At 45.8% G+C, this 25425-nt stretch overlaps 1 protein-coding gene across 2 annotated transcripts; it reads left to right on the plus strand.

Annotated features, from left to right (window-relative positions):
* The first annotated feature begins 2074 nt into the window (after positions 1-2074).
* Positions 2075-6476, plus strand: LOC123111612 (FT-interacting protein 7). 2 transcript variants are annotated; one of them, XM_044532434.1, is made up of 2 exons: positions 2075-2267; positions 3879-6476. In XM_044532434.1, the coding sequence occupies exon 2, from the start codon at positions 3910-3912 to the stop codon at positions 6223-6225; it is 2316 nt and encodes a 771-aa protein (XP_044388369.1). In that variant the 5' UTR covers positions 2075-2267; positions 3879-3909; the 3' UTR covers positions 6226-6476. The 2 variants fall into 2 exon arrangements, with proteins under 2 accessions (XP_044388369.1, XP_044388370.1); XM_044532435.1 differs by having other exon boundaries at positions 2081-2262.
* Positions 6477-25425: the final 18949 nt, after the last annotated feature.

Consider the following 25425-nt stretch of genomic DNA (forward strand, 5'->3'; position numbering starts at 1 on the left):
GAGCTCTCAATGAAAACACCAATGTCGGAGTCAAAACCGGCAGATCTCGGGCAGGGGGGCCGAGCTGTTAGATCGGTTCGATGGGTAACAAGAGAGAACACACATGAAGTTTACCCAGGTTCGGGCCCTCTCTATGGAGGTAAAACCCTACGTCCTGTTCTTGCTTATATTATGGAAGTATCAAGGTACAAAGTTGTTCTACCTAGAGATCGTAAGTTGTGGTCTAACCCTAGGGGCATGATGAATGTATGAATGTGTGTATGGATGGATGGCCTCTACGAACTAAACCTCCTGGTTTATATAGGCACCAGGGGTATCTAGGGTTACACATGGTCGGTTGCCATCTAAGGATTAGATGCCGAATCTAGGCAAATATTCTTGAAGTACACGCCAAGTCTTCAATCGCCACACTTTGAAAGCCTTCGGAGTCTTCCTTCCTTAAGGGGCTGGTAGTCCGGCAAATACATTAGTCCGGTTGGGCTAGGACCCCCTAGCCCAGGACATCGTCACTAACCAATCGTCCAATCTTATGATGTCCATATCATGGCCGTGGGCTGGCACTTCCGTCACTATGACTGATCGAGTTCGAATAATGAGGTACCAATCGCAAATTTCAACAAAAGTATATCCCCATGCACCATTCCACCGACACATATATAAAAGAATACATCAAAATATTTGCAAAAGATTGTGCACAATTAAAAGCTTACTGCTAGGTACCGTTTTGGCGTCCATATAACAACTATGGGCTAGCACATCCGTCACTAATGACTGAGTTTGAACAATGAGGCACCAACCGCAAATTTTAACAAAAGCATATCCCCATGCATCGTTTTACCGGCACACACCTAAAAGAATACACGATTAATGGCAAAATATTTGCAAAGGATTGTGTACAATTAAAAGCCCAATGGAAGGTACCGTTTTGGCGTCCATATAGCAACTATGGGTTGGCACATCCATCACTAATGACCGAGTTTGAACAATGAGGCACCAATCGCAAGTTTCAACAAAAGCATATCCCCATGCCCCGTTCTACCGGCACACATCTAAAAGAATACACGATTAATGGCAAAATATTTGTAAAGGATTGTGTACAATTAAAAGCGCACTGCCAGCTGCCGCCCTGGCGTCCATATCGCAACTGTGGGCTGGCACATCCATCACTAATGACCGAATTTGAACAATGAGGCACCAACCGCAAATTTCAACAAAAGCATATCTCCATGCACCATTCTACCGGCACACATATACAAGAATACACGATTAATGACAAAATATTTGCGAAGGATTATGCACAATTAAAAGTGCACCGCCATCAGCCGGCCTGGCGTCCATAATACGCCATGGGCTGGCACATCCGTCACCTCCGACTTTACGACTATGTACTGGCACATGCGTTACTAGTGCCATTACAGCTCTGGGCTGGCACGTCAGTTACCACTGACCGAGTCCAAACAAGACACCAACCGCAAATTCGAGTAAACATAGAACCTCTATATTGACACATATCTAAAAAAAAGACAACATTGATGATAAAACATTTAAACGAGGGCTCTTTTGATAAACTCCACAGTAAAACTTAAGAGTTTTGCACGGAAACATATAAAATTTGAAAAATTTGTGGTTATTTGAATAGTTGGCAGGTCTCTTCCATACATTGCAGCAAATATGGAAGAGCTTCACTCACCGTTTCACCCCGGCGTTTCTAGGGTATTCTACAAGCACGTAGCGGGTAACCCACCCAAGTCGCCTGGTCAAGGAGAAAAAGTGCACGTGACACGGCCGCGAAGTGCTCGGTTCTTTCCTTTACAGCAGCCCGACCTGCAGAATTCAGTCGAACCAGAGGGTGCCAGGCGCAAATGGGACCAGACCACCAACGTTCTCCGGAGCATGCACAAACCGGGGTGGGACCCACCAGAGAACCCGCCCGCCCACTGGCCAGTTCCACCTCCGGCCCCACCCGGCAGCCTCAGCCGCTGGCTCCGCCTCTCGTCCCGTGCCGCCCGCCTGCGAAGTGAAAAAAGAAGCTGGCGAGAAAAGAGGGCCTTTTTCCCTTCCTTTCCATGCCCCCCTCCGTCCCTCCCTCTCGCCACTTCTCACCTCTTCCGTTTCTCGCCTCCCCTGACTCCGCCCCGCCCCGCCCCGCTCGCCCCCGGCCGGCATTCCTGCTCCTCGCGTGCTCCTCGGCGTGTACGCGACCGTGGCGCGGGGGTGGTAGAGGCTGCTCCGACCCGCCCGTCCTCCGTCCGCCGTCCGCTGGTGAGGTCCGTGTGCCCGGCCGGTCCGTGCGCCTCCTTTCCCGCCGTCTCGGTGGTTCTTGACCTTGTAGTCCGTCTGTTTGCCGCCCGCATTCCGGACCCTCCTCGTCGACGATCCTCCGCGTGGGGTGGGAGGATCGTGCCTTTTCGAATCGCCCCCGTACGGAGGGATGGGGTTTTAGAGGATTCTCGTGGGGGTTTTTTGGGTCCTTTTTTAATAGTTTAGGGTACACTTATTTTTCCTCATGGGGATGGCGATGTGTGTTCGTGGAGGGGTTAAGGGGGAGCTAGCGTGTGCCGTGCAGTCATTTTCTAGGGTTTCATCGGTCGATTGGCCGGTGTGTTCTTGCTTGCGTGATTTTAGGGGTTTCGAAATTTCAAAGATTCGATTTTTCGGAATTTTATGTACGGCCCTGTTTTTTTTTTTTTTTGAGATGGTGCTTATGGCTCTGGGTTGCTAGGAAACGATGAATGCTGTAGCCTACTTTGTTGTTGTGATTTTCCTTTGCCGTAAACACCAAAAGCACGAGATTTGAGGCGAGGAATAGATTTAGCAGCAGTTACTCTGTTATCGTCGGGATTTGATGATTTTATTTTATTTATACACGTCTCTGGGAAGGGGTGATTTTGTTATTGCAGTCAATAATAAGTGAGTCTTGTTTTTATTAGTGGGCTACTCGGGTGACGAGTGAACGACTGATCATTGTCTTTGGTCAGTGACAATACCAATGCCTAAAGTACCCCCTTATTATCTATACCACTATATAGTGTGCCAATAGCTTCAAATATTAGTCGTTGGATATGCCCATCCAACGGTCAAGAGATGGCAAATCCGAGCATTATCATCCGTTGGATATAGTTTTTAACTCATAGGATACTGCCACGTGGCCTTCTAATTGAAAACCCGACTCTACCATCTCATGTGTTCTAGAAGTATCTATCCACATGCTTATCCGATACTCTAATAAAAAGAGGCTAGAACAATCTGGATTCTAGAGAGGTAAGAACAAAGTTGGATCTTGTCCAATACGATTCTAGAAAAGGAAATACATATTCAAATGTATTTTTCCATGCTTTTTATAATATTTAAATGACGTGCAAAGCACGTACAATTTACTAGTAGGAAAACGTTTCGGGTTGGGATCCTCTGCTCTGCAGTAGGAAACCTGAAGGGATTTGTCAAAAGGGACACCTTGTTTGCTGCTCATCTTTCTTTGACAAAGACGCACACATAGCTGCAATTGAGCACCATACTTTCCTTGTTTTGCAATGTCGGTAGCATTACCTGTTAGTACACATGCACAAATCTGGATAGAATATACCAAAGCAGGTTACAAGTTCTGGATATTCCTAAGATAGCAGGACACACCATTTGGCACATTGAATGGGTCATGCTTTTGCTAGGCGTCCTTGTGCTCTCTCCATCCATCAACCTGTCACAACCACCACCTTTTATTTTGAAAAAAGAAAAGTATCAGTAGATGGTACGTATTTGATTATGCACATGACTTGCATTTTATCATTAGAAAATCATACACTGCTGTTTGTTATGATTGTGTTACTTTTACCATACGTGAAGCTCTTCTTGATAATACATTGTCATGTATTTTGTTGCAGGCACAAGCCTGGCCTTCTGTGAACCGGCAAGATGCAGCCACCGCAGCCGCGACCTGAGGACTACTCGTTGAAAGAGACAACACCCCGCCTTGGGGGTTTTATGGCAGCAGGGGACAAGCGCACAAGTACATACGACCTTGTGGAGCAGATGCCATATCTCTACGTGCGCGCTGTCAAGGCCAAAGACCTCCATGCCAAGGATGGGACTGGGAGCTGTGACCCATCGGTGGAGATCAAGCTTGGGAATTACAGGTGCACCACCCGTCAGTTTGAGAAGAATACTAACCCGGAGTGGAACCAAGTCTTTGCCTTTCCCAAGGAACGCATCCAGTCCTCCTATATTGAGATCACTGTCAAAGACAAGGACGATTTCATTGGGCGAGTCATCTTTGACCTCAATGAAGTACCAAAGAGAGTCCCACCTGACAGTCCTTTAGCACCAGAGTGGTACCGTCTTGAGGGTCGGAAGGAGGGAAGGGTTGGAGAGCTAATGTTGGCTGTCTGGATGGGTTCACAGGCAGATGAAGCTTTCCCAGAAGCTTGGCATGCTGATGCTGCGTCAGTGCCTAGCGATGGTCTAGCAAGCATAAGGTCTAAGGTGTATTTAACTCCTAAGCTTTGGTATCTCAGGGTAAATGTTATTGAGGCACAAGACCTGGTACCAAGTGACAAGTGCCGGTATCCAGAAGTTTATGTGAAAGCTACACTTGGGAATCAGTCCTTGAGGACAAGGATATCTGCAAGCAAGAGTGTTAACCCCATGTGGAATGAGGATCTGATGTTTGTGGCAGCTGAACCATTTGAGGAGCACTTGATTCTTAGCGTCGAGGATCGGATTGCGCCAAACAAGGACGAGGTATTAGGGAAAGCATGTATTCCACTGCAGAATGTAGACAGGAGGCCTGACCACAGGCCAGTGCACAGCCGGTGGTGTAATCTTGAGAAGCATGTAGCAGGAGATGGGGAACGGAAGAAAAAAGATGTCAAGTTCTCTAGTCGTATTCACCTCAGGATTTCTTTGGATGGTGGGTATCATGTTCTGGATGAGTCAGCACATTACAGTAGCGATCTGAGGGCCACTGAGAAACAGCTGTGGAAGCCTAGCATTGGGGTTCTTGAGCTAGGAATCCTAAATGCTCAAGGATTACTGGCAATGAAGACTAAGGATGGGCACGGCACCACAGATTCTTACTGTGTTGCGAAGTACGGGCACAAGTGGGTCAGAACAAGGACTATCATCGACAGTTTCACCCCAAAATGGAATGAACAATACACCTGGGATGTGTATGATCCTTGTACGGTGATAACAGTTGGTGTGTTCGATAACTGCCACTTGCAAGGGGAGAAGTCCAAAGGAAACAAGGATAGCAGAATTGGCAAGGTACGGATCCGCCTGTCCACTCTTGAGTCTGGCAGAGTCTACACGCACTCGTACCCTCTTATCATTTTGCTTCCTACGGGCGTGAAGAAGATGGGTGAAGTGCAGCTTGCTGTGCGCTTCACATGCTACTCGCTGGTGAACATGATGCAGCTGTATTCTCAGCCGCTGCTGCCAAAGATGCACTATGTTTACCCTCTGTCTGTCACGCAGCTTGATGTTCTGAGGCTCCAGGCTACTCACATGGTCTCGACGAAATTGAGCCGTGCCGAGCCACCTCTCAGGAAGGAAGTTGTTGAGTACATGTTGGATGTGGATTCTCACATGTGGAGCATGAGGAAGAGCAAGGCAAACTTCTTCAGGATTATGAAAGTGTTGACCCCCCTTGTTGGAACTGCTCAATGGTTTGATAAGATTTGTGAATGGAAGAATCCGCTGACCACTGTGTTGATTCATCTCCTGTTCATCATTTTGGTTATGTTTCCAGAGCTGATCCTTCCGACCGTTTCCCTGTATCTGTTCTTGATTGGGGTCTGGTTCTACCGGTGGAGGCCAAGGCAGCCACCTCACATGGACACTCGTCTTTCACATGCCGAGACCTCCAACCCTGATGAGTTTGATGAGGAGTTTGATACTTTTCCTACATCCCGTGCACATGATGTCGTTCGGATGAGGTATGATCGACTGAGGAGCATTGCAGGCAGGGTGCAGACAGTTGTTGGTGACTTGGCAACACAAGGTGAGAGGCTGCAGTCCCTGCTCAACTGGCGGGATCCAAGGGCCACTGCTATCTTTGTGACCTTCTGCTTGATCGCTGCTGTGGTGCTGTACGTGGTGCCGTTTCGCATGGTTGTGCTCATTGCTGGGTTGTATGTGCTGAGGCATCCCAGGTTCCGCCGCCACGGGCTTCCATCTGCTCCCCTGAACTTCTTCAGAAGGCTACCGGTGAAAACGGACAGCTTGCTGTGAGACCGTGCTGTGCAGGAAACATGAGTGTTTTCCAGCATCGGCGACGGCATTGCATGGATGGAATCTGAAATGCGCAGACAATGTTTCTTCAAGAATTGTTATCTTTTGTTGTATGTTAATTTAGACTTGAGACTTTGATTTGTTCTGGAGTTGGCACCAGGTTAACCTGTTTGCCTGTGTTGTTTCGACATGGATTTTCTCCTTCTGTCATCATCGAATTTCAGTTGTTATATGTTCGTGTTATCTTGTTACCTGCATCTGTGCGCTGATTGCCTGGCCCTGAATGTTGAGTTTAGTAGTATTTGACTTGATTCTCCTAAAAGATGTTGCATATCTGTGGTATGATTTGCATCCTAAAATGGAATCAGTGGTGAGATTGGTCTTAGCATGTGAAGCATTGAGTTGTGGAACTTGCTTTTTCAGATAAAAAGGCCACAAGATTTTGTTGAGGTCTAGATTCTAACCATTGACAATACTGCTCTCATGTTTGAGTTATAGTGCCTGTATTTGTATTTCAATAAAGTAGCGTCAAGATCAGAATTATGTGTGGAAGCAACACATATATGTAGTGAGTAGTTGACATCGACACCTAAGGTAAATCTTAGAAAAATGTGTGCTGCCATTTGACTTTTAGCTTTATTTACTTGATTGATGTTCTGCAGCAATTCATCATGTGATTTTATACACAGGTCCAGAACATTCTTGCCTTTGTAGAAACAAAATTTTCAGGGGTAAGTTTGCACATGGATTGGTGCCTACGTGCAATAATTGTTTCAAGAATTTTCGATAATAAAACATTCTGATTTTGCTTACTTACATAAAACATCAGCGCAACCAAAGCAACGTAAAAAAGAAAATGTTATGCTGTTGGGTTTTTCCACCGCGAAACCTACACGTAGTTGGAGCGTGCGCGATCACACACTATATGTAGTGAGTAGTTGACATCGACGCCTAAGGTAAATCTTAGAAGAATGTGTGCTGCCATTTGACTTTTAGCTTTATTTACTCCATTGATGTTCTGCATCAATTCATCATGTGATTTTATACATGGGTCCAGAACATTCTTGCCTTCGTAGAAACAAAATTTCTAGGGGTAAGTTTGCACATGTATTGGTGCCTACGTGCAAAAATTATTTCAAGATTTTTCGATACTAGAATATTCTGATTTTGCTAACTTACATAAAACATCAGCGCAACCAAAGCAACATAAAAAAAATGTTATGTCTACATGTAGTTGGAGCGTGCACAATCACCCCCCCCCCCCTTGCGCCGCCTTTGCCTAAAGCTCGGGCTGAAGCAAAGTGTTGGAGCCAGAAGGCCTGCACTCCCTCGGTCTATCTCGCCAACTGAAGACATGTTGCCTTCCTGGACGCCCTTGAAGAGCATAGGCCTCTGTTTACCCATTTGTCAACTTAAAAACATCATTGCTAGTGAGTGGTGGCGCCAAAACTTTAATCTTATGTAGTCAATTTTAAGGTTGTGCGGTCAAATGTATGAATTTATATTATTGATTTATATCTTTCTAAAAAGACTATCCAGCTTGTATGTGGCTTCACAATTGTTACCGGTGGCAACGTGCAAAAATCTCCCTCAGTCGCCTTGTCAACTTAAAAGCATCCTACTCATGGCAACGTGCAAAATCAAGCATTGTGTTCTTGGCGATGAACGCCCCCTCTACTTCTAGTTATGTGCCTCTGTTCATCTTGGGAAGTACCAAATCCAATCGTTGGAGGCTTCAGATGGGTCTTTTACCTCATCCCACCAAGTGAAAGCTGCCATGCTTCATGGTTTTTCCACCAACTCAAGGGAACCCCTCACTCGTGCTCCTCCATCTTTGACCTCTTTGAACTTCTCGCCAACAACTCCCTCGATAGTTCCCAAGCTGTGAGCCTCATCCGCCCTTTCACCCTACCCAAACTTCGCCAAACTGTTTTCTCCATGAACAACATCTCCAGCCCCAGGCCTGACATTTTCGGTCCCACTTTCTTCCAAAATATTGGGACCTTCTCAAATATGACCTTCTAGCTTTCCTTCACGCCTAGAAGCTGTTGAAAGAGCATGCCGCCTCTTAATAATGTTTTAGTGATGATGATGTATGCCTAGAGTGACTAATACCTCCACAGAGTAATTGAGGTGTTAGGTCCCTTACGTTGATGAGGATGGAGGAAAGAGGGGGCCCAATTCAAAAAGGAAAAAAGGTGCTGGCAAGATCACCAAAGGCTGGCAGATTTTGGGTTTATCTTTTGAGTCGATAGGAAACCGCACCATTAAGAGGGGCTGAGGTAATGCTTAAGTGTGGAGATTATGAACTCATTTAATCTCTTCACCCACACACAAAGTCGAATACAATTGACATCGTCTGAGCATCTCAAATTCCCTCTAATATGCACATTCTCTGATGCCCCCGGATCTCTGGTGTCGAAGCGCCATATCTCTGAGGTTCATATGCTTTCCTCTCTGAAGGGACAGGAACTCCGGGGCGCTAACCCTAGATCTCCAGGGTTCCCGTAGCTTCTTCTCCGGAGGGGCCGGAACTCTGGGGGTCCATACCCCCGGATCTCTGGGTAATATGTGTCGCACCTTCTCTAGTGGAGCCGGATCTCCGATGTGTCGGTTGGCTTGTCCTCTAAATGTGCTAGATTTTTTAGGTCCTATGGCCGAGTCTCGGAGGTACACTAAGGCCCCGTTCGGATGTTGTCCAACTTCTCCAAATAGCCAACTTCCGCTCCTCCTACCAAATCCTACTTCTCGTACAAAACCTGGCTCACGAGAAATCGTTCGGGAGGCCAGCTTCCACTTCCAGTTGGTTAGTTGGGCTGATAGCCCAATAAACTTGCTTTAGGCCCGTTCAAAGGACAGGTAGGCCAGGTTTCGATGGAATAGCAACGTATCGAGGATAAAGAACAAGTCGAGCGAACCGGTACGCTGCCCCCTGGTCACTTGGCAGTGGCATATCTTGTAATAATCCCCAACTCCAGCTCCTTCGATTTTTGAGAGCGGGGCTCGACCAGCTTCAGAGTGCGTGCATAACGACTGGAAATGGCGGCAGGGGGGAGGGTCTATATAAGCCACTCCTTCTGCATCCAATCATATTCTTCCAACTTGAGCTGCCTCCATTGCTGAACTCGAAAATGCTCAATCCCAATGATTTGTCCACTCAAATATTCCCAAACTTGGAGGACCGAAAGATGATCACCCTATCTACTCTTTGACCAAAGGAAATTGTGATCAGTGATCCCCATACTTGGCTTATGATGTTTGTTACTCATGGAGAAAGTAGGAGTCTCGATGATGAATCAATTTGTGATTTGCCTCGAAGTTTGTAAAGATTTGGAGTCCTCCTCAAGGTCTACCACTAGTGGTTGGAAATTGGCCTTGTGGTGATATCTCAAGCAAAAGAGGGTGATCCTTCGTGGTGTTTGTGTACCTTGATGGTAACACCCACTGACAGTGTAATGTACCAGCGGTGGCCCATCAGCTGGGAGGCCCAACTTTGGGTCGGCCTCATGGCCCAAGAGGCATGGAAATAGGCAGGGTCCTTCGTTTGACAGGAAGCCCAACTTCCTGAAGATCACCATCTTGGTGTGCAAACCAAGGGCCCCTCGACCGACTTAGAGGCGAGGTCGCTTTATGTTAATGCAAATTGAGTTTGCTCTTTCCGTGCGTCGATTATTTGACCCAATATTTATATTTGAATGTGTAGTTGTCCGGTCTTCCGCTTCTGCCTCTAAGTTAATCTCTTAGAGTATTTTTTTCGATAATAGCCCTTAGCCGACATCTCAATGCCCGGAGGCAGCTGTATCAAAAAAAACCAGGCAACCCAACCTATAGGGCTTAAATGTACACTTGTCATAGAGCGTGTATGTAATGGACAAATAAATAGGCCCCGGTTCCGATCTGTGACTCCGACAACCAATCTGCTTTCTGTGTGTGACCTCGGACCTGCCGAGCATAGATTGAGACATTATGACTTGTTAAGAGCAGTCCTTTTTCTTTACATAGACAACCTTTATGGTTGCAATTTTTCTACTTCTGACCTGCCGACTGATTTTGCACATGTTGAGACAGTCAGCTTTCGGCTTCTCCCACTTGAGGTACTTTACCGGTTTAAGTAGAAGTAAAAAATCACAGAGGTGCTCCTGGTACACCCTTAGCTGAACATGCAAAAACGTAAGGGGTAAACATAGGAGCCAAGCAACCCAACTATTGACCAGTCAAAATCGATGCATATAAAGGTCTGAGGTCCGAGGAAGTCGTCGTTGGATCCACAGAGCACCTTGACATTTGTGATTTGGGCTGACTTGCAACCCCTGGGTACCTGTGTTGGCGCTTGATGGCGTCCGATAAGGTAATCGACCCGAGGATAATGAAATAGCTGTAGCGATCAAGATTGAATGAGACCAAGGATGCACTAGGAGTGTATACGCAGCCCAAACTTTGGGCGTCTCTTTATTCAATTTCAACTAAGGTTGAGCCTAATGATCGAGCTAAACACTAACTAAATATACACACTAAATATAATACAGATTGTCGTGGAGGAGATAGCATTTCTGAAAATGCAACTAATCCCCGGGTAGTTTTGGTAATTCATAACAACATATAGCTCACTGAACTAACATCCCTTCAAGATAAATATTTTAGGAAGTTCAATGAATGGCATGACATGGACTAAAGATGTGGACCCCTCAAAATGCTAAGGACATATATTGGCAAAAGCTCAAGACTCTCTATCTTTGTTTTAGTGATCCAAGATCACATTGAGTCCATAGGAAAGCCAATACTATTAAAAGAGGATGAGGTGTTGCTTAATGGCTTGCTTGCTCAAATGCTTAGTGATATTGCTCCAAAACCCTCAACCACTTTCTTCATCCAAATATGTCAAAAATCCTAAACTCCAACTCGGCCCCACTGATTCTTTCTATCTGGTGTTGGGAAACGTAGCATGCAATTTCAAAAAAATTCCTACGCTCACGCAAGATCTATCTAGGAGATACATAGCAACGAGAGGGGAGAGTGTGTCCGCGTACCCTTGTAGACCGAAAGAGGAAGCGTTAACTTAAGGCGGTTGATGTAGTCGAATGTCTTCTCGAGTCAACCAATCAAGTACTGAACATACAACACCTCCGAGTTCTGCACACGTTCAGCTCGATGACGTCCCTCGAACTCTTGATCCAGCAGAGTGTCGATGGATTCGATGAGTTCCATTAGCACAATGGCGTGATGACAGTGTTGGTGATGTGATCCGCGCAAGGCTTTGCCTAAGCACTACGATGATACTATCGGAGGAGTAAACGGTGGAGGGGGCACCGCACACGGCTAAGACAATTGTTGTGTCTTTGGGGTGCCCCCACCCCCGTATATAAAGGAGGGAGGAGGAGGCCAGCCACCAGGGGCATGCCATGGAGGGGGGAGTCCTACTAGGACTCCACTCCTAGTAGGATTCACGCCCCCCCTCTTTTCCTTCTTACGGAGGGGGAAAGGGGAAAGAGGTGGAGAGGGAGAAGGAAATGGGGGGCCACGCCCCCACCCCTTGTCCAATTCGGATTAGCAAGGGGGGGCGCGTGCCACCTCCTGTGGCCTTCCCTCTCCTCTCCACTAAGGCCCACGTGGCCCATTAACTTTACCGGGGGGTTCCGGTAACCTCCCGGTACTCTGAAAAATCCCTGGACCTCTTCGGAACCATTCCGGTGTCCGTATATAACCTTCCAATATATCAATCTTTACCTCTCGACCATTTCGAGACTCCTCGTCATGTCCATGATCACATCCAGGACTCTGAACAACTGTCGGTCACCAAAACACATACCTCGTATAATACCAATCGTCACCGAACTTTAAGCGTGCGGATCCTACGGGTTCGAGAACTATGTAGACATGACCGAGACACCTCTCCGGTCAATAACCAATAGCGGAATCTAGATGCTCATATTGGTTCCCACATAATCTACGAAGATCTTTATCGGTCGAACCGCAATGTCAATATAGTTATTCCCATTGTCATCGGTATGTTACTTGCCGAGATTCGATCGTTGGTATCTTCATACCTAGTTCAATCTCGTTACCGGCAAGTCTCTTTACTCGTTCCATAGTGCATCATCCCACAACTAACAAATTAGTCACATTGCTTGCAAGGCTTCATATGATGTGCATTACCGAGAGGGCCCAGAGATACCTCTCTGATACTCGGAGTGACAAATCCTAATCTCGATCTATGCCAACCCAACAAACACCTTCGAAGATACATGTAGAGCATCTTTATAATCACCCAGTTACGTTGTGACGTTTGATAGCACACAAGGCATTCCTCCGATGTCCGGGAGTTGCATAATCTCATAGTCGGAGGAATATATATTTGACATGAAGAAAGTAGTAGCAATAAAACTGAAAAATCATTATGCTAAGCTAACGGATGGGGCTTGTACATCACATCATTCCACTAATGATGTGATCCCGTAATCAAATGACAACTCATGTCCACGGCTAGGAAACTTAGCCATCTTTGATCAACGAGCTAGTCTAGTAGAGGCATACTAGGGACACGTTGTTTTGTCTATGTATTCACACATGTATCAAGTTTCCAGTTAATACAATTCTACAACTTATAATAAACATTTATCATGATATAAGGAAATATAAAATAACAACTTTATTATTGCCTCTAGGGCATATTTCCTTCAGTCTCCCACTTGCACTAGAGTCAATAATCTAGTCCACATCGCCATGTGATTTAACACCAATAGTTCACATCTGTATGTGATTAACACCCATGGTTCACATCACCATGTGACCAACACCCAAAGGATTTACTAGAGTCAATAATATAGTTCACATCGCTATGTGATTAACACCCAAAGAGTACTAATGTATGATCATGTTTTTCTTGTGAGAGAAGTTTAGTCAACGGGTCTTCTACATTCAGATCCGTACGTATTTTGCAAATTTTCTATGTCTACAATGCTCTGCATGGTGCTACTCTAGCTAATTGCTCCCACTTTCAATATGTATCTAGATTGAGACTTAGAGTCATCTAGATCGGTGTAAAAGCTTGCATCGGCGTAACTCTTTACGACAAACTATTTATTACCTCCATAACCGAGAAACATTTCCTTAGTCCACTTAGGTAACTAAGGATAACTTTGACCGCTATCCAGTGATCCAGTCTTGGATCACTATCATACCTCCTTGCCAAACTCATAGCAAGGCACACAACTAGTCTAGTACATAGCATGGCATACTTTATAGAACCTATGACTGAGGCATAGGGAATGACTTTCATTCTCTTTCCATCTTCTGCCGTGGTCGGGCTTTGGGTCTTACTCAACTTTACACCTTGCAACACAGGCAAGAACTCCTTCTTTGACTGTTCCATTTTGAACTACTTCAAAATCTTGTCAAGGTATGTACTCACTGAAAAATCTTATCAAGCGTCTTGATCTATCTCTATAGATCTTGATGCCCATTATGTAAGCAGCTTTACCGAGGTCTTTCTTTGAAAAACTCCTTTCGAACTCTCCTTTATGCTTTCCAAAAAATTCTACATCATTTCCGATCAACAATATGTCATTCACGTATACTTATTAGAAAAGATGTAGTGCTCCCACTCACTTTCTTGTAAATACAGGCTACTCCAAAAGTCTGTATAAAACCATATGCTTTGATTACCTCATCAAAGCGTATATTCCAACTCCGAGATGCTTGCACCAGTCCATAGATGGATCACTGGAGCTTGCACACTTTGTTAGCACCTTTAGGATCGACAAAACCTTCTGGTTGCATCATATACAACTCTTCTTTAAGAAATCCATTAAGGAATGCAGTTTTGACATCCATTTGCCAGATTTCATAATCATAAAATGCGGCAATTGCTAACATGATTTGGAGAGACTTAAGCATCGCTACGGGTGAGAACGTCTCATCGTAGTCAACTCCTTGAACTTGTCAGAAACCCTTTGCAACAAGTCGAGCTTTATAGACAGCAACATTACTGTCAGCGTCACTCTTCTTCTTGAAGATCCATTTATTCTCTATTGGTCGCCGATCATCGGGCAGATCCACCAAAGTCCACACTTTGTTCTCATACATGCATCCTATCTCAAATTTCATGGCCTCAAGCCATTTATCGGAATCTGGGCTCATCATAGCTTCTTCATAGTTCGTAGGTTCATCATGGTCAAGTAATATGACTTCCAAAACAAGATTACGTACCACTCTGGTGCGGATTGTGCGCTAGTTGACCTACGAGGTTATGTAGGAACTTGATATGAAGTTTCATGATCATTATCATTAGCTTCCTCTTTAGTTGGTGTAGGCATCACGGGAACGGATTTCTCGAATGAGATACTTTCAAATTGAGAGAAGGTACAATTACCTCATCAAGTTGTACTTTCCTCCCACTCACTTCTTTCGAAAGAAACTCCTTCTCTGGAAAGGTTCCATTCTTGGCAACAAAGATCTTGCCTTCAGATCTGTGGTAGAAGGGTTACCAAATTGTTTCCTTAGGGTATCCTATGAATACGCACTTCTCCGATTTGGGTTCGAGCTTACCAGGCTAAAGCCTAAGCATTGCATCCCCAAACTTTAAGAAACGACAGCTTAGGTTTATTGCCAAACCACAGTTCATACGGTGTCGTCTCAACGGATTTTGACGGTGCCCTGTTTAACGTGAATGCAGCTGTCTCTAATGCATATTCCCAAAATGACAGTGGTAAATCGGTAAGAGACATCATAGATCGCACCATACCTAATAAAGTGCGGTTACGACGTCCGGACACACCATTACGCTGTGGTGTTCCAGGTGGCGTGAGCTATGAAACTATTTCACATTGTTTTAAATGAAGGCCAAACTCATAACTCAAATATTCACCTCCACGATTAGATCGTAGAAACTTTATTTTCTTGCTACGATGATTCTCCACTTCACACTGAAATTCTTTGAACTTCTCAAACATTTTAGACTTGTGTTTCATTAAGTAGATATACCCATATCTACTCAAATCATCTATGAAGGTCAGAAAATAATGATACCCGCCACGAGCATCAACGCTCATTGGACTGCATACATTGGCATGTATTATTTCCAATAAGTCACTAGCTCGTTCCATTGTTCCGGAGAATGGAGTTTTAGCCATCTTGCCCATAAGGCACGGTTCGCAAGTATCAAATGATTCAGAATCAAGTGATTCCAAAAGTCCATCTTTATGGAGTTTCTTCATGCGCTTTACACTGATATGACCTAAACAACAGTGCCACAAATAATTTGCACTATCATTATCAACTTTGCATCTTTTGGCATCAATATTATGAATATGTGTATCATCACGATCAAGATTCAATAGGAATAGACCACTCTTCAAGGGTGCATGACCATAAAAGATATTACTCATATAAATAGAACAACCATTATTCTCTGATTTAAACGAATAACCGTCTCGCACTAAACAAGATCCAGATATGATGTTCATGTTCAACCCTCGCACCAAATAACAATTATTCAGGTCTAAAACTAATCCCGAAGGTAGATGTAGAGGCAGTGTGCTGTAACGCCCCGGATTCGATGCGCCAGTTGTCTTCCAGCTATTCGTCGTTGTTGCCATGTCATTTGCTTGCGTGTTGCATTTTTCCATGTCATCATCTGCATTTTATCTGCATGTTTGTCAAAACTTGCATCCGTTCGGGTTCCCCCGGTTCTCTCCGTTGTCCGTTCTGAGCACAAACACATTCGCACGCGCCCGTCGCCCCTCTTAGACCTTGTTTTGTGAGCGGGAGAAAAATGTTCTCGTAATGGGCCAAGATTTGCCGAGTGGCCTTGGTATAGCACCGGTAGACTGCCCGTCAAATTTTGTTCCATTTGGAGGTCGTTTGATGCCCCAACGGTTAACCGCGTAGCCCAAAACCCCTCTCTCTTTGCAACCCAGCCCCTCTTCACCACAGCCCATGAGCCCATCCAAACCCCTCCATGCTCTCGATCATTCGATCGTGATCGTGTGGGCGAAAACCGCACCACATTTGGACACTCCTACATCCTCCTACCTATAAATAGGTGTCCCTCCCCGAATTTTCGTGCAGTCCAAACCCTAGCCCATCTCCTCCCGCCGTCGGACGAAATCGCCGCCGCCCCGCAGCCGCTGGCGTCACGCCACCTGTCCCGCTCCGCCGCCTCCCACCGCGCTAGCCCGCTCGGCCGGGGCGGGCCCCCGAAGCCCAGACGCCGCGCCGCCCGTGCCTGCAGGCGCCCGCATCGCCCCGCCGTCGAGGCGCTCGCCCGCTTCGCCTCTGACCTCGCCGCGCCGCGGCTCCGCACCTCGCCGCCGTCGCCCGCCGTCCAGATCCGCGGCCACTGCCTCGGATCTCCGCGCAGCCGCCGCATCCGGAGCGACTCTGCCTCCCCTCCGTCAGCTCCACCGCCGCCAGTCCTTGCTGGAGCAGGATCTCCCCTGCGCCGGCCCGCCTCTGCGCCGCCCCGCCGGTTCCAGCCGTGCCGGAGCTCGCCGCCCCATGCCATTGCCCGCGCTGCCGCCTCGGCTACCGTGCTCCTCCGTCGGAGCCACGTCCAGCCCGGTCGTCCCCGACCTCCCCGGCCACCTCCTGCGCCTCCTCTGACCTCCTCCTCGCCGGAACCGCCCCACCATCACCGGAGTCGGGTAGATCAGATCCACCGACAAGCCCAACCAAACACCGCTCCCGCGCCCGGATCCCGTCGTCCCGGGTCGACCCCGTCCAGCTTTTCGGAGGGTAAAAATTCCACAAGTCCCTGAGTTTTGAACATTATGTGCTCATGTTTGACATGTTGCAACTTTCTGCCCGTAGCTCCGATTCATGCATATAATATATCAAAATGTTCATTGTGAGATGCTCTTCACTTTATTCCATTGTGCCATGCTTGTTTGTGTCCATCTTGATGCCATTATCATCGTTGCAAGAGTGTTATATGATGTTAACCTGCTGAAACTGTTATAACTTGGTGATTTTGTCTTTTTCGTTGCATTTTGTGTGTGCATCTTATGATCGTGATGTCTATAGGAGTTTTGAGATACATCATGCCATCTTTACATAGGTACAATCCATGTATTTTTGTGAGTCTTTTAGTGAGTGCATCAAGCTCGTGAAGTAGGGTACTTGCTGTTACTGTTTTGCTAGGCTGAATCTGTTATACCATGATGCTATGTAAACCTGCTGCTACAAGTCATTCTATGCATAATCTGGAGATGTTTAGTAAGTATGTTTTGTTACACATGTCATGATATATCCATCCATGCCCCTGGTTGCATTTATAGCCAGCTGTATCTTGCTGTAATCTTGCTCTCAAATTGCTAAATAATGTTGCTGTCAGCTTGTTAACATTAAGTTCAGTTTTGCCATGTCAATAACTAGTGATCCATGTACCCTATGACCATGCTATTGCCATGTTTAGGTTCATAATCATGTCTTCTTACTGATGGTTACCTTGTCATGCCATGTATTACTCTGGGGGGTGGGTGGTACAAGCTCACCAACATGCCTACTTATTGTTGTTCCTGTCATGTCTGAATCTGTCATATCATTTTCCATGTTTGCATGGATGCCACCATCTTTTGTGTTGATCTTTGGAATAAGTTCAGTAAGGAAGTTTTGTTCTTTGTCTTTAGTATTAGCATGCATGCTCTAATTTGCCATGATAGCTTGCTGTAACATGTTGTTTGATAGCTCTAAACATTGCAGCCTGATGTTATTTCTGCCATGTCCAGTGATTTCTGCCAAGTCTGTGAAAGTGTTATTATTTGCAATCTTTCCATGACCTTTTGAGCATGTTATAGTGTTTTCTGGAGATAGCTCAGTGTTCATGTTTTTTTATGCTTCATCTGTACATCATGTCCATGTCTTTTGTTTTCATGTTGAGGTGCTGTAGCATATTGTTTTGATGCTTGCTAAATGCCTAGCTGCTGTTTTGGACAACTTGTCCTTTAAACTTGTTTCATGTGTATGTGTTGAACCGTTGCTCCGTTTGGAGTGTGCTTTATATGAAACTTGCTTTAGAATTGCATGTAGCTTCATATTATCATGTTGCATCCTTGTTTTGAGGTGTTTGCTTGATGTTTGGATGCATTTTGCATCAATGCCATGTTTAACTTGTTTTGCTCATATCTTCTAGGCCGTAGCTCCGAACTAAATGAACTTTATATGTAACTTGACTAGAATTTCGTGTAGATCATCTTGGTGCATCTTAACTTGCTGTTTAACAACTTCAACTTAATGTTTGTTCAGATCTGGACCAACTTTGAAACTTGCATATGAGGACTTACCGGAATTGTTATATGTTGTTTTCGGCCTCATTTAAACTAATTTGGCTATGTTGTTCTTGTATGCATCATCTCTTGCCATGAGTAGCTTCATGTAGCCTTGTCATGCATCATACTTGGTTGAGCATCAAGGCCTTTGTATGTGTTGTGTGTTTACCTTGTTGTTTGCTTCTTTCCGGTTGTGCTCTTTCTTGTTAGTTCCTGTTTCGTTGCGATCGTGAGGATTTGTTCGTCTACGCTTGGTTCATCTTCGTGGCTTCATCTTCTTCATGGACTCGTTCTTCTCCTTGCGGGATTTCAGGCAAGATGCCCGTTACTCTGGATCTCACTACTATCATTGCTATGCTAGTTGCTTCGTTCTATCGCTATGCTGCGCTACCTATCACTTGCTCTTCAAGCCTCCCAAATTGCCATGTCAGCCTCTAACCTTTTTCACCCTTCCTAGCAAACCGTTGCTTGGCTATGTTACCGCTTTGCTCAGCCCCTCTCATAGCATTGTTAGTTGCAGGTGAAGTTGAAGATTGCTCCATGTTGGACAGGATTATGTTGGGATATCACAATATCTCTTATTTAATTAATGCATCTATATACTTGGTACAGGGTGGAAGGCTCGGCCTTATGCCTGGTGTTTTGTTCCACTCTTGCCGCCCTAGTTTCCGTCATACCGGTGTTATCTTCCTTGATGTTGCGTTCCTTACGCGGTTGGGTGATTTATGGGACCCCCTTGACAGTTTGCTTTGAATAAAACTCCTCCAGCAAGGCCCAACCTTGGTTTTACCATTTTCCTCACCTAGCCTTTTTCCCTTGGGAGTCGCGCTCCTGAGGGTCATCTTATTTTACCCCCCCAGGCCAGTGCTCCTCGGAGTGTTGGTCCAAACTAGAGCACCGTGCGGGACCATCCCTTGGCAACTTGGGTTACGTCGGTACCTGTACGCTTCGCTTATCCGGTGTGTCCTGAGAACGAGATACATGCGACTCCTATCGGGATTGTCGACACATCGAGCGGCTTTGCTGGTCTTGTTTTACCATTGTCGAAATGTCTTGTAAACCGGCATTCCGAGACTGATCGGGTCTTCTTGGGAGAAGGAATATCCTCCGTTGACCGTGCGAGCTTGTGATGGGCTAAGTTGGGACACCCCTGCAGGGTATAAACTTTCAAGAGCCGTGCCCGCGGTTATGTGGCAGATGAGAATTTGTTAATATCTGATTGTAGATAACTTGACACCAAATTCGAATTAAAACACATCAACTACGTGTGTAGCCGTGATGGTCTCTTTTCGGCGGAGTTCGAAAAGTGAACACGGTTTTGGGTTATGTTTGACGTAAGTAGGAGTTCAGGATCACCTCTTGATCATTGCTAGCTTCACGACCGTTCCGTTGTTTCTCTTCTCGCTCTTAATTGCGTATGTTAGCCACCATATATGCTTAGTCGCTGCTGCAACCTCACCACTTTACCCTTCCTTACCCATTAAGCTTTGCTAGTCTTGATACCCATGGTAATGGGATTGCTGAGTCCTCGTGGCTCACAGATTACTACAACAACAGTTGCAGGTACAGGTTTGCGATGATCATGACGCGAGAGCGATGTTCCTTGTTTTGGAGTTCTTCTTCTGCTTCTTCTTCGATCAGGGGATAGGTTCCAGGTCAGCAGCAAAGGCTAGCAGGGTGGATGTCATTTGAGTTTCTGTTTGTGTTTCATCCGTAGTCGGATGTTGCTCTTATGTATGATGTATGTTGTATTCGTGTGGCATTGTATGCCTTTGTATGTATCCCCATCTATTATGTAATGTTGATGTAATGATATCCACCTTGCAAAAGCGTTTCAATATGCGGGTCTATCCCTGGGCGGACCTTCGAGTTCCTCTTGGATAGGGTTGCATATTGGGCGTGACAAGTTGGTATCAGAGCCTCGACCGACCATAGGAGCCCCCTTGATTGATCGTGTAGTTTGGCCGTTGTCGAGTCTAGAAGAAAACTGTTTTCAGAGTCTAGTTATATCGGAGAGTAGGAATTCTTTTTACTCCTCAGCTTCTTCGTTGCACTGGTCAGGAATCTTGACGTAGGTGTTTTGAATTACTTCTCTTCCCCTTCAAATTTTCTTTAGGTCCACGCAGTTGGTTTTCCGGTCGTTGGTTCTCATCTCTTTTCATCCGGTGCATTTCTCGTCAAGTTGACTCGAGTCTCTTCATCATTGCCAAGTTCAATCCTCAGTTGTTTTATTTTTCCCACCCGCCCACCCCTTTTTCATCTCGGAGCCGGAGTCCATAATCGAGTATCCATCCTACTCGTGCGAAGCATTTGCATTCTTTCAACCGGTGTTTCCTCTTGAAGTTATTCATCGGGTTTTTCCCTTCCAAGTTGCCTTTGTTTTCCCGCCCTCCCACCCTCTTCTTCCCGGAGCCTGAGTCTATTTCGAGCATCAATTTCATTCGTGCGGAGCCTCTTCAGTCTTTCGTCAATTATTTCAACCGGTGAATTCTCTTTCGTTTGACATTCTTCATCTCTTTTTCTTCTCCGGTGGATTCAATTCAAGTTTTTCGGTAGTGATTATATTCTTTCCCTCGGCTCAAGTGTTTTCCCTGCTCGTTCGCCTCTCGCCAGTTTATCCTTCCGGAGTGTTCAAGACATCTCAGGAGATTCGTCTGTGTTCCAATTAATTCGAGGTTGTCACCTCATTTAAATATTCCAATCGTTCTGGTGCATCATATATCTCAACAATCCTTTCCAACGGTGTTTTCTTTTAGTGGGCCCTAACCCATAGGTCTTTTCCCAGGATCTTACCTGACTCTTCTAATTATTCCGGAGTTATTCTCGAATTCTTTTCAAGTGTGACATAAGAATGGATCCCATCAGTCACATGCCTTCTCCAAGATCTCTTTCAAATTCTTTTTGATTGTTGGCTCAACCTCTTTGTTTTTCATTCTCCCGGAGTATCTCAGTAATTTTGGTGGTGTTTCTCGTCGTTATTTGAAGACCGAAGAAGAGTTTTCCCTCTAAATCTTGTCTATTCTCTCGAAGTTTCGTGGTTCTAGCTTCATGTTATCCTCGTGAATTATTCCATTTGTCAGATATTCTTTTCTTACCCATCCGGAGTATGTCAGAACTTGTTTTCCCGTTTCTTTTCACCAGAGGCCATCGTTCCAGAAGAATTTTTTCGTCCTCACATTTCAGCTACCGTTATCCAATTATTCCGGTGCTTCGTTCAAGTGTTCTTTAATCAGCTCATGATCTCTTTGTTCTTTTGCATCTAAATCCCCTCTAGCATATTTGTTCTTCTAATTCTTCCCGGTGATTCATTCTCTTTCATCAGTCATTTTTGAATTCTTACGGTGGTTCGTTCAAGATTCTTTTCTTTGATTATCATATTAATTCATTCGTTCTTTCCAATCCTACCGGTGGTTCATGAAGACTTTCTCAAGTTTTGTGCTATACCCCCCTTAATCCTTTTCAACAAGAATAAGTAGTATGCAAATCCATTGCTTCTCATCAATTTAATTGATGAAGGATAAGCATACAATAATCTTATTCTTATTTCAGCAAGTGATTAATCCTCTTCCTTTGGAGTTTGTTCATCATGAATCAAATTCTAGTTCCAAGTGTTTTCATCTTTTCTTTTTTGGAGTTCAAAGTTTCCTCGGCCATCTCATCGGAAACTCCATCTAAGTCATCGCAAGGCTCATCTTATTCTTTATTCCTTCAATTCTATCTCATCATCCTTTTGTTACCGGAGTTCCTTCATGGTGGTTCTTCATGATTTAATTCATTCTTCAAGTTTCATTAAGATTCTTGTGGAGAGTTCAACTATCTTTTCTTCTTGCATCTCGAAGTGCAAATAATTCTCCGTATTCTTTCGAATTGGAGTCTTGCATTTCTTCTTTTTCTCTGATATTCAAGCATTTGGTTGTGGCATAATTTCACCTCAAGTTTTGAGATGTTTTTTCCATAAGCCCACAACAAGCTTATTCTATCGTTGTTGATTTCTCAACAACTCCGTTCAATCCTTCCTCTAAGGTTGCTATCAAATTCTTTCGTGGTGGAAGTTGTTGTTCTCTCATCCGTTCTTTTCATTCCATTGTTTCATTTCTTTCGGAGGCATTGTGTTGTTCATCTCGCCAAGTGTCATCCCATTGGGTGAAGTTCATGTTCTATTCCTTTCATTTTCAGCCGGAGTGCTGCCAGAATTCTTTCGCGCTTTATCCTTTTCTAACTTGTTCTAACCGGAGTGGTTTCAGAGTCTATCTTGTTTCCATGAGCATTTGATTCTCGTCATATTCGCCATTCATCTTTTCTACCCGAGTGCTCTCAACTTTGTTCATTTCCCCTCTTGCGTTCTTACTTCACCTCTTCCTCTTTCTCTTCCGTCTCGTTCCTAAGATCTCGGGACGAGATCTCTTGTTAGTCGAGGAGAGTTGTAACGCCCCGGATTCGATGCGCCAGTTGTCTTCCAGCTATTCGTCGTTGTTGCCATTTCATTTGCTTGTGTTTTGCATTTTGCCATGTCATCATCTGCATTTCATCTGCATGTTTGTCAAAACTTGCATCCGTTCGGGTTCCCCCGGTTCTCTCCATTGTCTGTTCTAAGCACAGACACATTCGCACGCGCCCGTCGCCCCTCTCAGACCTTGTTTCGTGAGTGGGAGAAAAACGTTCTCGGAATGGGCCGAGATTTGCCGAGTGGCCTTGGTATAGCACCGGTAGACCGCCTGTCAAATTTCGTTCCATTTGGAGGTCGTTTGATGCCCCAACGGTTAACCGCGTAGCCCGAAACCCCTCTCTCTTTGCAGCCCAGCCCCTCTTCACCACAGCCCATGAGCCCATCCAAACCCCCTCCATGCTCTCGGTCGTTCGATCGTGATCGTGTGGGCGAAAACCGCACCTCATTTGGACACTCCTACCTCCTCCTACCTATAAATAGGTGTCCCTCCCTGAATTTTCGTGCAGTCCAAACCCTAGCCCATCTCCTCCCACCGCGCCGGACATGTCCGCCCGCCGCCGGACGAAATCGCTGCCGCCCCGCAGCCACTGGCGTCGCACCACCTGTCCCGCTCCGCCGCCTCCCATCGCGCCGGCTCGCTCGGCCCGGGGCGGGCCCCCGAAGCCGAGACGCCGCGCCGCCCGCGCCCGCAGGCGCCTGCGTCGCCCCGCCGCCGAGGCGCTCGCCCGCTCCGCCTCTGACCTCGCCACGCCGCCACTCCGCACCTCGCCGCCGTCGCTCGCCGTCCAGATCCTCCGACCGCCGCCTCGGATCTCCGCGCCGCCGCCGCATCCGGAGCGACTCCGCCTCCCCTCCATCAGCTCCGCCACCGCCAAACCTCGCCCGAGCAGGAGCACCCCCGCGCCGGCCCGCCTTCGCGCCGCCCCGCCGGTTCCAGCCGCGCCGGAGCTCGCCGCCCCGCGCCGTTTCCCGCGCCGCTGCATCAGCTACCGTGCTTCTCCGCCGGAGCCGCTTCCGGGCCGGTCGTCCCCGACCTCCCCGGCCACCTCTCGCGCCTCCTCCGACCTCCTCCTCGCCGGAGCTCCTCGCCGGAACCGCCCCGCCATCGCCGGAGTCAGGTGGATCAGATCCACCGACACGGCCAACCAAACGCCGCCCCCGCCCCCGGATCCTGTCGTCCAGGATCAACCCCGTCCAGCTTTTCGGAGGGTAAAAATTCCACCAAGTCCCTGAGTTTTGAACATTATGTGCTCAAGTTTGACATGCCGTAACGTTTTGCCCGTAGCTCCGATGCATGCATATAATATATCAAAATGTTCATTGTGAGATGCTATTCATTTCATTCCATTGTGCCATGCTTGTTTGAGTCCATCTTGATGCCATTATCATCGTTGCAAAAGTGCTATATGATGTTAACCTGCTGAAGCTGTTATAACTTGATGATTTGTCTTTTTTGTTGCATTTTGTGTGTGTATCTTATGAGCTTGATGTCTACATGAGTTTTGAGATACATCATGCCATATTTACAGAGGTGCAATCCATGTATTTTTTTAAGTCTTGTAGTGAGTGCATCAAGCTCGTGAAGTAGGGTACTTGCTGTTACTATTTTGCTAGGCTGAATCTGTTATACCATGATGCTATGTAAACCTGCTGCTACAAGTAATTCTATGCATAATATGGAGATGTTCACTAAGGATGTTTTTTTATGCATGTCATGATCTCTCCATCCATGCCCCTGGTTCCATTTATAGCCTGTTTTAGCTTGTTGTAATCTTGCTCTCAAATTGGAAATAGTGTTGCTGTCAGCCTGTTAACATTAAGTTCAGTTTTGCCATGTCAATAACTAGTGATCCATGTACCCTATGACCATGCTATTGCCATGTTTAGCTTAATAATCATGTCTTCTTACTGATGGTTACCTTGTTATGGCATGTATTGCTCTGTGATGAGTGGTACAAGCTCATCAACATGCCTACTTATTGTTGTTCCTGCCATGTCTGAATCTGTCATATCATTTGCCATGTTTGCATGGATGCCACCATTTTTTCTGTTGATCTTTGGAATAAGTTCAGTAAAAAAGCTTTGTTCTTTGTCTTTAGTATTAGCATGCCATGCTCTAGTTTGCCATGATATCTTGCTGTAACATGTTGTTTGATAGCTCTAAACATTGCAACCTGATGTTATTTCTGCCATGTCCAGTGATTTCTGCCAAGTCTGTGAAACTGTTATTATTTGCAATATTTCCATGACCTTTTGAGCATGTTATAGTGTTTTCTGGAGATAGCTCAGTGTTCATGTTTTGCTATGCTTCATCTGTACATCATGTGCATGTCTTTTGTTTTCACGTTGAGGTGCTTTAGCATATTGTTTTGATGCTTGCTAGATGCCTAGTTGCTGTTTTGGACAGCTTGTCCTTTAAACTTGTTTCATGTGTATGTGTTGAACCGTTGCTCCGTTTGGAGTGTGCTTTATATGAAACTTGCTTAGAAT

Source organism: Triticum aestivum, chromosome 5B, assembly GCF_018294505.1.
Source record: "Triticum aestivum cultivar Chinese Spring chromosome 5B, IWGSC CS RefSeq v2.1, whole genome shotgun sequence".
NCBI lineage: Eukaryota > Viridiplantae > Streptophyta > Magnoliopsida > Poales > Poaceae > Triticum > Triticum aestivum.